Source organism: Gracilinanus agilis, chromosome 4, assembly GCF_016433145.1.
Source record: "Gracilinanus agilis isolate LMUSP501 chromosome 4, AgileGrace, whole genome shotgun sequence".
Taxonomy (NCBI): Eukaryota; Metazoa; Chordata; class Mammalia; order Didelphimorphia; family Didelphidae; genus Gracilinanus; species Gracilinanus agilis.
The window spans coordinates 276,427,212-276,443,740 of NC_058133.1; the positions used below are offsets into that span (position 1 = coordinate 276,427,212).

The following is a 16,529-nucleotide window of genomic DNA, read 5'->3' on the forward strand; positions in this document are numbered from 1 at the left end:
GAAGCATTATGTGGGGGTTCCTGGAGAGCACTGGACGTTATTAGAAAATGAGAGAGGAAGGTATAGCTAGGCAAGGGGACTCCTTGCTCCCAAATTTAGATGGCACAGCCACTTTTTTCATCTCTTCCCCCTCCCCTCCACTCGCCGGAAGCGGAAGTAGTAGTTTCCCAAGGTGCCCCGCGAGGAGGGATTCATTCAAACTGATCGGCGGAGGGAGGAGGTTGTGATGGCGGAGCCGAGGCCGGAAGAGGCGGCGGATGATGGTAAAGCGTGTGATAACGCGGCTCCGGGGAATGATTATGGCCCGGGCCGTTGCTGCTTGTCCCTTCCCAGCCTCACTAATCCGTTCCCGGAGCTTTGGGATCAGCCCTTTCCCGGGAGATGGTCGGTCGTGCCGGTTCCCGCCCCATGTCCACCCCGCCCCGAGTCCTGCCTCTTCTCCCTTTTCTTTACATATTCTCTTCTCTGCCTCCCTTCTCAGTCATCCAATCAATCAACAAACCAACCGCGCAGTTCTTGAGCTGCCACTTGGTGTCAAGCGCTTTTCCCTCCCTGGTCCACCCATTCAATCGACGAGCAATAATTATTAGGCCCCACCTTTGAGCCAGGCTCGGTGCTGGGGGTGCACTGCGAAACTAGGATAAAAGCAAGACAGGTATTACCTTCCAGGAGCTTTCATTCTCTTCTGGTCTACTAGTCTGACTTCTCCCTCTTCCTAAATAGCCCCAACTTGGAGTCAAAGTCCCAACTTTCTGCTGGTATTCTCCAGTGCCCAGAACACCCTTTCCCCCACCCCCTTTGTAATATCCAATCCTGTAGTCCCCTTAAGTCCTTCCTCCTTTTATTTCTCTTCTCTCCGATTCCCCTCCACTCTCCTGACCTTTTCCTTGTCTTCAGACCTAGCAGACCTTGTAGTTAAGTTTATAAGGTGGGTTTTCTTCCTCTCACCCCTTCACTATTACTTTAATAGTAATAGTTCGACTATATAGTGTGTATATATGTACAGCATACATACACACGTTTTTTGTTGTTGTTCAGTTTTTTTCCTACTCCGTGACTCCATTTTGATGTTTTCTTGGCAAAGATACTGGAGTGTTTGCCATTTCCTTCTTCAGCTCATTTTATAAATGAGGAAATTGTGAAATGATTTGCCCAGGGTCACACAGCTAGTGTCTGAGCTGTAGCATTCATAAAAGCCACATCCCAGAAAACTTTCCAGGCAAACTGATTAAACCAGGTTGAGTGTAACCAACAGATCCTGTTGGTGAGTTAGGGAAGTGTCTACCCCAAGCCCAGGGGCTGATGAGAATAATTTGTTCTAACAGCCATGAATACCTCTAACTTCATCCTAGGCCTTCAGGACTTTTCTTGCCACTGGGCCTCAGTGACTCTGGAGGAAAGAGTGAGGCTAATGACCTTGTGCAACTGGGCTTCCCTTAAATCCAATTTATGCTCAGGTCAAAAGACATCACCAGGGATGTCATTTTGGTCCTCTGAGTATGAAGGATAATAACCATGGTATGTCTTTGGGCAGCTAGGTAGTACAATGGATAGTATGCCTGGCCTGGAGTCAGGAAGACTTATCTTCATCTGGCCTCAGATACTTAGTAGCTATGTAACCCTGAGCAAGTCACTATTTGTTTCAATTCTTCATCTGTAAGATTAACTGGGGAAGGAAATGGCAAATCATTATTAGTATTTTTGTTCAAGAATCCACAAAATGGGGTCATGAGTTGGACATGAATGAACAACAACATATGTGCCTGTGTGTGTTATATATATGTATATATGTATATTATATATAATAAAGCAGCTAGGTGGTGCTGTGGATAGAATACCAGGCTTGGAGTCAGGAAGACCTAAGTTCATATCTAGATTTAGACACAGCTGTGTGACTCTGGGCAGGTCACTTCACCTTCAAATATATACCTGTACGTTTTATGTATATCTGTATATACATGTACATATATGTATGCATATGTAAAATAACTGTTAAAGTAATTAAAAATTACTTAACATAAATTATCTCATTTGAGCCTGACTTCTCCCACTACCTAGATATTTTATTCTTAGATGAGAAAGACCAGGAGCTTTGTTCTTTCCTTTCAAGTCAGGGGAAGTATATGTCAAAGACTGATAGATTCAAGTTTACAGACTCTACACTACAGGATCTGAACCATTAGTTAGGTCATTAATGGACTAAGTACAGAAAGATTCTAATAAATGAAAACAAAAATAAAACATGGCTATTAAACCTGATTTTTTTTTTTAAACTATTCTCTCATTTAGCCCAACTTGCAGAGTTGGAAGGAATTGAAGAATCAGAGGAATCCTGTGCCCCACAGACAGAACAACTTGAGTCTACCTCAGCTTATGACCCTTCCAGCAATCCAGAGCGCCTCTGTCCTGGAGACTCCCTGGTCCCGGTGGTGTTTCCAGGACCTGTGAACTCAGAAGGCTGCTGCCGATTTGCTTGTGAACTCCTAAAGCATATCATGTACCAGAGGCAGCAGCTACCACTTCCCTATGACCAGCTCACTGTCTTCTACTCTAAGCCCTCTCCCCAGGTGAGTATGGGCTTTGTTCTGGGGTAAGGTGGGAAGAGGGGAATTAGACTAAATGGCTCCCATTTCAGCTTCAAATAGCATTAGTCATGGCCTTCCTTCCCATCCTAGTTCCTCATATATTTTCTTGGGGATACTTCTCCAATCATAATCCCAGGAAAAAAACATGCTTTGGTTTAACTTGTTAAATCTGCCTATGAAGGCAAGGAAGGCTAGTCACAGATACCTTCCTGTCTAAGAAGAGACGACTTAAGAGTTGTCTCTTTCCATGTGATACATGTTTAAGCTGCCTAATGGACAAAACTATGGATAATGAGTAATGTCTAGGGCAAAAAAAAGCAGGAGGTGCAGGGAGGGGTATAGGTTTTGTGACTCTAAAGCAATAAGATGGGTTTCTATAGGCTGTACATAAATATATAATAAATATAAATTAAACATAAATATAAATATAAACAATAAACATAAATATAAATATATAACCACACTATAATGTGTATATAGAGAGAGGTTTATGGCAGAAGCCTTTGATTCTTTTTCCAGTAACAACCATGTCCAAAATGGAGGTTGAACAGCAACTAGTCAAGGATGTTATAGAGAAGATTCTCATTTACATAGGAATTTCCTAAATGACCTCTAAGGTCCTTTTCAACTCAAATGCTATAATTTCTTTTTTTTTTTTTTTTAAACCCTTGTACTTCGGTGTATTGTCTCATAGGTGGAAGATTGGTAAGGGTGGGCAATGGGGGTCAAGTGACTTGCCCAGGGTCACATAGCTGGGAAGTGGCTGAGATGCTATAATTTCTAACTAAAATTTGAAATACCTGTGGAAGCAACTCTATATTCTGAACATTTATATCATGGAAGATAATTACATTAATTCTTAGAGAATATACTGGATTGACCATCTTAACTATTATGGCATTGTTGACTTCACTCTTCTCTGAACCTTAAAAATTCCTAATTGACTTGCATTAAATTATATATTATACATTTGAATGTTGTTCAGTCATTTTTCAGTTGTATCTGACTCTTTGTGATCCCATTTTGGAGTTTTCTTGACGAAGATACTGGAGTTGTTTGCCATTTCCTTCTCTAGTTCTTTTTTTTTTTTTTAAACCCATACCTTCCATCTTAGAATCAATACTGTGTATTGATTTCAAAGCAGAATGGTAAGGGATAGGCAATGGGGATTAAGTAACTTGCCCAGGGTCATATAGGTAGGAAATATCTGTGGTCAGATTAATATCTGTGGTCAGATTTGAACCCAGGACCTCCCATCTCTAGGCCTGGTTCTCAATCCACTGAGCCACCTAGCTGCCCCATCCAGTTTGTTTTACAGATGAGGAAACTGAGGCAAACAGGGTAAAGTGACTTGCCCAGAATCACTGAGCTAGTAAGTATCTGAGGCTAGCTTCCAAGTGGTATAGTGTCCCAGGCCTGGAGTCAAAAAGACTCAGCTTCATGAATTCAGATTTGGCCTCAGACATTTAACAGCTCTGTGTCTAGTGAACTACCCCTAACTCTGTTCCCTCGTTTCTAAGAGCCTGGCTGAATAGCAACCATATCTCAAGTGGAAGGAATGAGAATGTAACAAAAAGCCTAATTTCTCAAGTCAAATGAACATACCAGGCACCTGTCCTGTAACAAGACTATAGAATTTAGAACAAGATATCTCTGCAGCAATTCTAGTCTCACCATGCCACATTGTGAAATGTTGGCCATTGAGGGCCAGTGACTTAGAGAAAATTCCCAAAGGTCATAATAGCTGAGGTGGGATCTAACCTCAGGCCTGTTGGGAATAAATTGGAAATGTTTGGCAAAGAGAAAGCCATAGGTTTCCCTTCATTGATGGCTTTCAAATAAAAACTGAATGATGAATGAATAAATGAATGAATGATTTGTTGGGGGCAGGGTATGGGGGGGTGGTTATGGTGAGCCATTCCCTTCAGGGATGAGTTGGTCCATCTAAATGGCTCTTCAGGTATCTTTTACCTCTCCCATTCCTGCTGCTTCTGTTTATTCACTTCATTGCACCCAATAATCAGACTTCTGATCCCTCGGTTCTACTGAAATTGCCCTCCACAAGGTGGCCTATCTTCTCCACAGTGTTAAATCCAACTTCTGTGCAAGTACCATACCTTAAACTGGACAGTGTGATGACAATACAAATAGAAGAGGAAGCAGTGTGGTAGTGACTGGAGAGGTGGCCTTGGAGTCAGGCAGACCTGGCTTCAAGACCTGTCTCTGACATGTGTGACCTCAGCCAAGTCCCATAACTTCTTGGCAGACCAGACCAGGCAACTCTCTAAAACTTTGAAATGCTGAAAAGATGTAGCCCATCTGCACTGGAGAGAGAGTTTCCTCATTGGGAGTTACCTATTTCAGTGCAATCATAGCACTCATTATATATATTTCTGTATCACTTGACAGGTTAAGAAATATTTCCAAAGATATTGCCTCCCTTGGTTTCCAAGACTGAGCAGGATAGTTTGTTTTTATTTATTTTTGTTTTAGCTTTATTTTATTACAATAACAAATTTACACTTAAGTGTTCCAAAGTGATATGATTCATACTGTGTCCTTCCCCTCTTCCCTCCTGCTCCCGGGGTTGGCAAACGATTCCACTGGGTTATACATGAATTAGAGCAAGATAGTTTTTAAAGAAGCTTGTGATTTCATTAATGGTGGATGCAGATGAGGGAACAGGCTCCCTAGAATGATTTATGTTATAAACTAATCAAAAGGAGAGGTGTCAGGATGTAGAAAGAGCTGGAACAACCCATTCCAATGACTCAACTTGTTACTTGCCCTCGGCCTCAACTCTCGTCCATTATTTAAGTTCTTGTCTAGAAAGCAATCACTCTGAGTCTTCCCTTGCTTTTGGAGGTTATGGAAGGAATGGCCACAATTTGGTCACCACATACTATGAGAGGTTTCGTGCTTTCTGATGATAATTTGGATGATAATTGTCAATGGGCAAAGCTTTGATATGGTTCTGTTCTAGACACTGCCCTAGCAAATGCCCAGAATGGGATTGCTACAGTCCAGTAACCTCCCTTGACAATTGAAGGACAGCAGAGATAATCAGAGTATCTGTTTTTCAATGGTGGAGTTTTGGGGGACCAGTAAACAATACTGTGATGCCACCATCACTATATACACATGAGAGCAAAGGTGAAATTGAGTCAGTCCTCTGGTCCACTCATTCAGGTGAGGTACTGAGGAACTGTTAATGAGTAAACACATTTTCTCTATAATGGCTTCACAAATATTGAGATGTTTGGGAGTAGAAAAGTGACTCAGTGGATAGAGCACCAATCCTATAGATATAAGGTCCTAGATTAAAATCTGGCTTCAGACACTTCCTAGCTGTGTGACCTTGGGTCAGTCACTTAACCTCCGCATTGCCTAGTTCTTATCACTCTTTTTGGAACCAATATACAGTATTGATTCTAAGATGGAAGATAAGGGTTTAATTAGAGATGTTTGAGGTGTGTCCGGTGTCCCTTAAGAGTGGTGGAAAGGATGCTTGATTTAGAGCTATAGGACCTTGGGCCACTCACTTAACCTCTTTGGCCTTCAGTTAACATCAATTAACGATGAAAGGTTTGGACTAGATAGCCTTCGAAGATCTCTTCCACCTCTTAAGTCTGATGATCTTTTAATCCCTGGGTAATGGATAGTAAGGTTGGAGTAGGTGGTATTAGAGCATGGGAGGGAAGGAGGAGAGATAGATCAAAGAGGCCCAGCATGGGCCATTAATGCTCATTCCCTCTCCTTGACCACCCCACAGGCAGAGGACATGGTGAGGAAGAAGGCCGAGAGAAGCTATAGGAAATTCCAGCAGGCGCTGCTAGAACTGGAGGGCATTCTGAGCCACCTGGAGAGCCTCTTTGCCAGGACGCTAGTGCCACGGGTGCTGATCCTTCTTGGGGGCAGTGCATTGTGCCCCAAGGAGTTCTATGAGCTGGACCTGGCCCGGCTGGCCCTGGGCAGGATGGGGCAGAGCCTTAGCACATCTGCTTGCCTGCGCCGTCTCTTCCGTGCCCTCTTCATGGCTGATGCCTTCAGTGAATTGAAGGCTGCCCCGGCCATGGGCACCATTGTCATGGCCCAGGGACATCGTGAGTGTGGTGAAGACTGGTTCCGCCCCAAACTCAACTATCAGGTTCCCAAACGGGGCCACAAGTTGACTGTGACTTTGTCTTGTGGGGGTCCCCCCATCCCAGATTCTGCCTGGGATGATTATATCTGGTTCCAGGCTCCAGTGACACTCAAAGGCTTCCGTGAATGAAGAGGCTTCTTGCTCTCTTGGATAGTACAGCTGGTTTCTCTAGTTCAATGTGGGCTGGGTTCATGACTTGCTTGATAACTTTGCAGTTTGTTAACAAAAGGATTTGTCCTGTTTGGGGATTTGGTGCTTTCTCCCAACTGGGCTTTTAAGGAGTGTATGGGGTGGGGGTGACGTTATAGAGATACCTTGTGATAACTGAACAGCCAGGTCTCCCTACCAATCCAAGGGTGGATTTTTTTCTAGAGAGTGATGGATTTGTCAATCAGTCTATACTGGGGCTGGGAAGGTTTGAGATGGGGATGGTGGCTGCTTCTATAGAGAGCCCTTACCTTGCCCAGCCGTGGATGGACCTGAGCTATATGTGGTTGCTTTCCAGTGAAAATGATGTAGGTGTAACTGAACAAGCTTGTATATAAAAATGAATATATTCATATTAAATTTTCCTGGATATCCATTGGCTTAAAGGGACTTTCCAGGCTTTCAGACCTTAGTGTCTTGTTTTCATTTGCTTTCTCTTCCCTGGGGGCTCCTAGGCCAGTCTTGTCAACTGAGGGCTCTTCCTGTTCAATAACCGGAGACAGATATTAGGCTTTAGCAAACAGCATCAGATTTAGGGGGTACCAGCATAATTGAGTGCCAGGCCCTGTTAACATAGATTTGAGGGACACTAGAGTATTTCTCTCTGCCCAACGTTTAGAATAGACTCTGGATTCTAGGACTTAAAAACTTTGGATTTTTGTGCCCAGACTCGAATCAGGAGGTACGTACAAATATATGATTTCTTTTTATGGAAAGGAAAGGTTTCAGACAACCCTAAGAAAAGTGATGGCAGAAAAAAGGTAGTGGAATGAGCCTTGCTCTGAGAGTCAAGAAACCCTCTGTTTGAGTTCTAGCTCTAATATTATTAAGTTTTACAATCCTAGTCTGGTTATTTCATATCTATGTTAGTTTTGTCATCTAAAACTGGAATTATGCTTGTAATTGTTATGGGGGAAAAAAGTGCTTTCTGAATCTCAAATAGAACTGTAAGGTAGTTGTTTACATTATAGTATTATAATACCCAAGGTCACCTCCATTAAAGTCCTCTAACACAGGAGCCATGATTAGGGTACAGTGAGAAAAACATTGGCTTGAGTCAAAGGATATGGGTTTAAATTTTGCCTCTAATGCAAACTGCCTGTCATTTAATCTCCCTATTCCTCATTTCCCTCAATTTCCTCATTTTAAAAAATGAGGTTGGACTAGATCAGGTGTTCTTAACATAGAGGTTTTGAAGTTAAAAAAAATTTTTTATAACTATTAATGTAACTAATTTTCTTTTTCTTTTATGCATTGAAAAGAATCATTCTAAGAAGGGGTCCCTAAGCTTCACCAGACAATGGACATCTATCACACAGAAAGGGTTAGATGCTGGACCACCCTGTGATCCTAGGACCCTTGGTTCTTTCTTTTTAAAAAATTTTCCTAATAAAAAACCCTAGTATCAATTCTAAGAACTAGGCCATGGGGGTTAAGTGACTTGCCCAGGGTTACACAGCTAGGAAGTGTCTGAGGTCAGATTTGAATCTAGAAGCTCCTACCTCTAGGCCTGGTTTTTAATCCACTGAGCCACTCAGCAGCCCCTGTTACTAGATTTCTATGTTCTCATGGAGCAGTACTTCAAAACATAAATTTCTAGGTTATGGGACTGTGTGCAAGCCACTTCCTTAGTCTTTTGGACCTCACTTTCCTCATCTGTAATGAAGAGTTGTATTAGACAGTCTCCATAGTTCTTCCAAATCCCTGACATTCCAGGACTCTTGCCAGCCTCAGAGATAAGAGATAAGCTGGCATTTGTTGCGATCCTTTGACATTTTGTTCAAGAGCTTTTTTATTTTTCCTTTTCTGACCATGACTTCCTTGATCCCTTCGGAACTGTATTTGCTTTCTCTGTTGTTTCAGGTTCTTTTTCTCCTAGATTGACCTTTACTGAATTTCAGAGCTTATTTATCTTTTTTCTCTTCTCCAACGTGTATCAGGGAATTCTACATCTCAGTAGACCTAAGTCTTAAAAGACCTGGGTTTTGACATGGCTTAGCTGCTTTACTCTTTCTTGGAATCAATACTTTTTTTTACCTCATAGATTAATTTTTATTTATACTAAGAGGCAAGAACATACATAAAGACCAAATGGAAAGAACAGGCCACCTTGGTTGTTTTCTAAAGGGAGGAAGAGAAGCAATGGGGGTTAAGTGACCTGCCCAGGGTCATATAGTCAGGAAGTATCTTAAGACCAGATTTGAACCAGATCTCTCATCTCCAGGCCTAACTCTATCCATTGAGCCATATACCTGCCCCTACTCAGCTGCTGCACTAGCTTTGGGACCTTAGGTAAGCCACTTAAACTCTTTGGACCTCAATTTTTTAGCTATAAAAACGAGAGGGTTGAGGGCTACTGGGTGACACAGTGGATACAGCACCAAGTCTGGAGTTGGGAAGACCTAGGTTCAAATCTGTCCTTAAACACTTCCTAGCTGTGTGACTCTGAGCAAATCACTTTAACCCCATTTGCTTAGCTCTTGGCCTTCTGACTTAGAATTGTTACTAAGACAGAAGGAATGGGCTTAAAAAAAAAAAATGAAGGGATAAGACCAGTGGTTCACAAAATGTGGTCTGGGGTCTCTGAGACCATACTTTCAGGAACTCTACAAAGTCAAAACTATTATCATAGTGGTACTAAAGGGTTTTAGTTCCCAATATAGTAAATATTGATAGAATATACAGAACAAAATCTCTTTGGGGATCCTCAAGATTTGAGGACAAAAGGATCCCAAGACCAAAAAATCAGCGAAAGACTAAATGATGCCATTCTTTACATTCTATGCTCTATGATTCTTCAACTCTTCTTGGCTTTTTAAAAAAAAAAAAAAAAACCTCTTCCTTGTCTTAGTATCAATTCCAAGACAGAACTGCAGCAAGGGTTAGGTAATCCAAGGTAAGTGATTTACCCAGGATCACACAGAAAAGTCTGAGGCTAGATTTGAACCCAGATCCTCCCAACTCTAGGCCTGGCAGTCTATCCACTGTGCTACCTAGCTGCCCCCTCTTCCCACTATCTTTTCAAGTAAAAGACCTATGGATGAGAAGACAATCCTTCAGCTAATATTCTTAAAATTCAGCAAACATCTCTCAAGTATCTTAGAACATGAAAGGAAGATACCAAACTGAAAAATAATACATTCCCCTGCCCTCAAGAAACTTACAGTCTAATACCTGTGATTTTTTAGTGATCAAATGATATTTGTAAAGTGCTTAGCTTAGCAGTTGGTACACACAGTAGGCACTACATAAATGCTAGCTATTATCATTATTTATTACCCATTGTTTTGAAAGGTGGGTGTGTTGATCATGACTCCACTGGGTGTGTGTAGTTGTAACTGCAAAACTAATACAGGGGTACATGCCCTATGTCATTAAAATGATCAATTGTAGTTCTGTGTTCATGGGCAGCCAGGCTTCAAGGTAGATAGAATGCTAAAGTCAGGAAGACTCATCTTCCTAGGTTCAAATCTGGCCTCCTACACTTCCTAGCTGAGTGACCCTGGGCAAGTCACTTATATGTGTTTGCCTCAGTTTCACCAGCTATAAAATAAACTGCAGAAGGAAATGGCAAATCACTACAGTATCTTTGCCAAGAAAACCCCAAATGAGATCATGAAGAGTGGGATATGACTGAAAGGACCAAACAAAAATTTCCTGTTCAAGGGACTTGGCGTTGCTATCTATTTTTGCCAAGGGCACTACCAGCCCTCCGTTTACCTTGGTTGATCTACTCAGAGTTTAACCCTGAAGTCACCCCTCAAGCCCTGTACATTCTACTTCTGTAGTATCTCTACAATCTGGGACAATCCAGAGGATCACCACATTAGTTCCAACTTTGGACAATTTTCATAGGTCTTCTAATTCATCTCCCTATCTAAAGTTTCTTTCCTCTCCCCTTCCTCCAGATCACTGCCAGAACGATCTTTTTTTTTTTTTTTTTTTTTTTAAACCCATATCTTTGTCTTAGAATTGATACTGTTGGTTTCAAGGCAAAAGAGTGGTAAGGGCTAGGTAATAGCGTTAAGTGACTTACCCAGGGCCACACGGTTAGTGACTGAGATCAGATTTGATATAATCAGCTTAAAGCACAGGTCTGACCTGGTCATCTGCCTCCTGCTCAAGAATCTTTAAAGGCTTTTTATTGATTGCCTCTAGTAAGAAAACAAATTCCTCAGCCTGGCATTTAAAGCCCTTCACAGTCTGGCTTTAGCCTACCCTATTGGGCTTACTCCCCATTATACTCTATTACCCACTCTAGATAACAACTAACTGTTGGCCTTCCATTTCCCAATTCAGCATGCCATCTCCCTTCATTTCCTTGGCAAGATTGTCCTCCACACCTGAAATGCCCCATTCATTCCCATTTTCCATCTAGAATACATCCCATGCTTTTCTCAGTGTCAACCCCCACCCCCCTACCCAAAGCCTCTCCTAATCTTCTCTAGTTAGGCCTCCCCACATCTCAAGTAAGTTCTTATCTGCTTACTTATAGGACCCTCCACTATGTTGGCAAACCTATGGCACATGTGCCAGAGGGGGCTGCTCCCCTCTCCCTTCCATGTGACATTTCTCATATGACCTGTCCCTCTGCCCAGAAGCCCAATGGGAGTGCTTTCTCCCTCCCCTCTCTGGGGTAAGGAGGCAAATCATATTCAGTGTGAGGGTTGCAGTTTGGGCACTTGCTATTTAAAAGGTTTGCCATCTCTGTTCCAGGAGAATATAAATTCTTTGTCATATTCCTTGTCAACTAATTCACCCAGCTTTTCTCTACTTGATTTTTGGCCTCCAGTTTTTTTTAAAACCTTTACCTTTTTGTCTTGGTATCAATTCTGAGACAGAAGAGCAGTAAAGACTAGGCAGTTGGGTTTAAGTGACTTGCCACATAGCTAGGAAGTGTCTGAGGCTAGATTTGAATTCAGGTCTCCTGACTTAAAGTCTGACACTTCATTCACTGTGTGATCTAGCTGCCCTGAACCAATTTTTGAAGAAGGAAATCTTGCTACCACTTAAATTTAGAAGGAAACATACATAGAATTGATAGCAATTCCAAAACAGGTATTTTGAGTGGAGATAGCTTCATTGAAATAAGTCTATGACCACCCCAATTGGATTTTGGGAAGGGATAGCAATTCACTTGAATGGCTAAGTTCTAGTTTTCTTCCATCACTCTGCAGCCATACCTCAGGGCCTTGCAACCTAAAAACACCACAAATGTGTAAGCGCCTGTTAGTAGTAGTATTGATATAGAATTCCTACCCTCATAAAAACTCATTTGGGATGTGTTTTCAAGGGAGAGCCTTACAGGTCACAGCTACCACCTTAATTAGACCTAAGTGTTTTTATTTTTTCTTTTCTCTCATCAATGGTGAGTCACAAGGGCTGAATCGTTACTTGGGCCTTATTTCTTGGCTAATTGGTTGGCCATGGGCCAGATCTGAGGTGTTTTGCTTAATTCTGGCCCCTGGAAGTATTTTTAACAAAGACTTATGACACTTTAAAGTTTTGTGTTTAATTAGCATCTTGAGAAATTCAGCCCATCATGTTACCTATTCAGATGGGTTGATGATGGATTAATAATTTAAAAGCCAACATATACAGTGCTTTAAGGTTTGCAAAATGCTTTCAAAAATAAAGTTCCCAAAGTTCTTAAGTGTCCTGAGCCCCTGTCAAATGTTAACCCCCTAAAAGCAACCCTAAATTCAAGGCATGCTTTGGTTACCATGTATTCGAAGGGACAGTTTACAGCCCACAGCTAGTATTTCTTTTTCACTAGAGCAGCCCAAGGACATAGTTGAAAACAAAAAGACAATTAAAGAGCTTGACAAGATAAATAAGGAAAATGCACACCAGGACATAACCTTCAAAAGTCACATGTTACTCTAAGAGGAAACATATAAAAGAAATGTATAGAGCTGGGGCAATTATTGCTTGTGCAGCTGCCCTACTAGGAATTCTTCCATTTGACCCTGCTGCTTACTGCTGCCCTTTGCTGAGTTATCTTCAGCTGCCTGTCTTAAAAATTGGAGCTATCAGGGCAGTTATATAACACAGTGGATAGAGCGCCAGACCTGGAGTCAGGAAGACCTGGGTTCCATTTGACTTCATACATCTTAGTTGTGTGATCCTGGGCAATTCACTTAATCACAATTGCCTAGTCCTTACTGCTCTTCTTTGGAACTGACTGATACATAATATTGATTCTAAGACAGAAGGTAAACCCCTTACTATCTGTCTTAGAATTGATACCAAGGACTGGTTCCAAGGCAGAAGAGTGGGTTTCTTTTATTTTTTAAAGGGAGGCTATAAGTTTATAGAACTCACCCATGGAAAAATACTAACAATAATATTTTTGAGGGTGGGAAGTAACTGTGTCCTCCAAATAATCTACCACCAACTTGTTTTATTTATCACCCTGATAACTCCCCAAATAATGTTTTGCCTTGATTCCTGATATATGTAATTCAACCAGCTCTAGGGAGGATATCCAAAATCATAGTATAAGAACCTTCCTCCCAGAAGAGCACTTTGGAGCATAATCTTCCCTCTATCAGGAGTACCCCTTCCTGGAGCCTACCTTTCCTGCTGAAAGACTCCCTTTCTGCTGAATGATCCCATGTTTCTTCCATGCAGAGCTGCTCTCATGTGCGTTATGTTCTATATTAGTGTATATGCCTGAGATGTACATTGAGTTTTCTTCTCCTCTCTCCCTTCCCCTCTTCTCCATTGTTTGTAATACATTTTTACACTGAGCTGACTCCCATTATTTTACATGATATTTTCAGCACCTCACCTCATTAAGGGATTATTTTCCTGGATATCTTGTCTGGCCCATAAGCTTTTCCTTAATCATAAACTGGGTACCTTGGACAAGGACCTATTAACCTATTGACAACTTTGTACCTCTACTTAGGGAGCAGGGCACTGAGAGCCAAGTTGTAGAAAGCTAGGGTCAATAGGGGAACCCTGCATCCATTATGCCAGCCAGAGAAGTGTCCCAAAGCTTGGGGTGTGAGACAGCTAATGAGACCCAGATATAGAAGAGGAAGTATATAACCCCAGGACTGAGCTTGTTCATGTTGAACTCATATTAACACCCCTTCAGGTCTTGTAAACAGTAGTCAGGGGATGTTATTGTAAGCTGATGGGAAGGGAGAGAAGGAAGAAACAAGATGGAGAGTCTGGACCAGTGATTCCCAAAGTGGGTGCCACCGCCCCCTGGTGGGTGCTGCAGCGATCCAGGGGAGTGGTGATGGCCACAGGTGCATTTATCTTTCCTATTAATTGCTATTAAAATTTTAAAAATTAATTTCCAGGGGTGCTAAGTAATATTTTTTTTCTGGCAGTAGGCCATAGATGTCTGCTTGGAGGATGTGCTGGAGTCCTGTGCCCTGTGGGATCAATTTTTCTGGGGTCAAATGTGCTATTGAGTCCTTTATCAAGTTGGAGTTAGCCCCACCATGAAAGGGATGCTTAGTGATGCATGACCTTGGCACTGATGCCCCACCCTAGGTGGCAGCATTGTCTGTAGGAATGTTGATTTTAGCATTTTCTTTTCAAACTCATTGGCCTTTGTCATTCTGACATCTGGGCTTGTCTTTTATCCCAGCTGGGGGTAGCTGGTTTATTGTCTCCACCTGCTGTACAGGCTAGGAAATGCAGCAACTCTTATACTTTGGCTGAATCCTGGACTTCTTAACAAGAGTTCTCAGATCTCATCCATGAGGAGCAATGAATCTTGACCCATAATGGGATGGGGTGCATCTTCACTCCCACCCTTTCTTAATTACATAAGAATGTGACTTTTCTATGGGGTGATTAAGCAGGACTTATTCTCCTAACAGAAGGGACTTCATGCTTTACTGAAAGAGATAGAGGGGCCAGCCAAGTGGTTCAGTGGTTTGAGAGGCAGGCTTAGAGATGGGAGGTCCACATTTGACTTCAGACATTTCCTATCTGATCCTGGGCAAGTCACTTAACTGCATTTGCCTAGCTCTTAACACTCTTCTGAACCAATATACAGTATTGTAAGACAGAAGGGAAAGACAGAGAGAGAGAGAGAGAGAGAGAGAGTATTTTCCATATTTTCCATGCTTTTAACCCTCCATTTTTTAGGGTATGTACCTTTGTTGATGAATCAAGATTATTTCCTTCAAATGAGGTCAGAAAAAAGGGCTTTTTTTCAGATGTTAATAGAATAGGCCTCTGGAGTTAAAATTATATTGGTACAGAAGACACACAATGTTTGTCAAAAACAAATAATTATCTGGCTCCATTTGGCTGGGCAAAGAAGATTTTGATTGGGATGTTTCATAAACCTTTCCATCAGAAGAAACTAAGGTCAAAAGACCTTTTTAAAATGATGATTGATAATAAAGATAGGGATCTGCAAGGAATGGGGTTCTCCTGAGCCAGTGGGATCCTGCTCATTCCTTTGATGGTTGGTTGTCCTTCTTTGGTATTCTATAAACTGGTGGGAACCTAAGTTCATCTTGTCCAAGCTGCTGGTTTTGTTTATTTTAAAATTTAATTCTTTTTTCAAGGAACAAAACTCCTATCTCTCCCTACTACCACCATCCCACATTGAAAAGAAAAAGAAAAACAAAACTCCTGTGACAAATATGTATAGTCAAATTAAACAAAATCTTGCACTGGCCATTTCCAAAAACTATATGTCTCAATCCACACCCTAGATCTAAATGCTACTCCTTTGTGAAGAGGTAGTAACATGTTCTTGTCCAAGTCATGGAAAAGGAATCTTGAGAAATGGTTGTCTAGATTAGTATACAGCCTCTCTTATATTTTATATTACATTATAGTATAGATATCTCTACTGAGGTGTTCACCTTCTGAGGCATTCCCTTTCCTTTGAATATCATTATATCAAATAAAAATATAGGATAGCTTTCCTCCCATTGACCCTCTGGAGCCATGTAGGACAAATCTAATCCTTCCTATGACAATCCTCCAAAGAGAGACAGTTACTATGATTCTCTTCTGTCTTCTCTAGGCATTTAGTTCCTTAGTTCCTTCAACTGAACTCTGTATGGCATGGTCACCAGTCCCCTAAACGCTGTGGTCACACTTTCCTGGATATCTTCCAAGTTTTTAATGTTTTTCCCTTGTGAAAAATGTTGAGACATCTAGGCCAGAAATAATTTAAATGTGGAGTCCTGGATCATTTTAAATAAGCCCCTCCTAGGCTTGGCAATCTCCTAGGAATGGCAAGTGAGGAATGAACTCTAAGGCAAAAAAGGACGGAGGGAGATGTTGGCCATCAAAGAAAAGTATAACATATTGTAGGAGAAAAGACTTAGACTCTAATTTCAGGTCTCTAAAGGAGGTATGTTAGAGAGACCTACCTGGCTAGAGGTGTTCAATTACAGCCTCAGAATGATAGACCTGGAAGAGATCTCAGAAGGCATATAGAGTCCAATCCCCTCATCATATAAAGAAACAGGCTCAGAGTTTCAACTGACTCATCCAGGACCACACAAGCTAATTTTTTGGCATGATTCCTATGGGCAGCATTCATGCTGATCATCCTGTGTCTATCTGGAGAGCCATGTGGAAAGTATTAGGGAGTTCAAATT

General features: G+C 41.6%; 1 protein-coding gene across 1 annotated transcript; it reads left to right on the top strand.

Annotated features, from left to right (window-relative positions):
- The first annotated feature begins 226 nt into the window (after nucleotides 1–226).
- LOC123245255 (MAD2L1 binding protein) lies at nucleotides 227–6,858 on the top strand. The gene is made up of 3 exons (XM_044674046.1): nucleotides 227–263; nucleotides 2,290–2,567; nucleotides 6,358–6,858. Exons 1-3 carry the CDS (start codon nucleotides 227–229, stop codon nucleotides 6,856–6,858), a joined length of 816 nt encoding a protein of 271 aa, XP_044529981.1.
- Nucleotides 6,859–16,529: the final 9,671 nt, after the last annotated feature.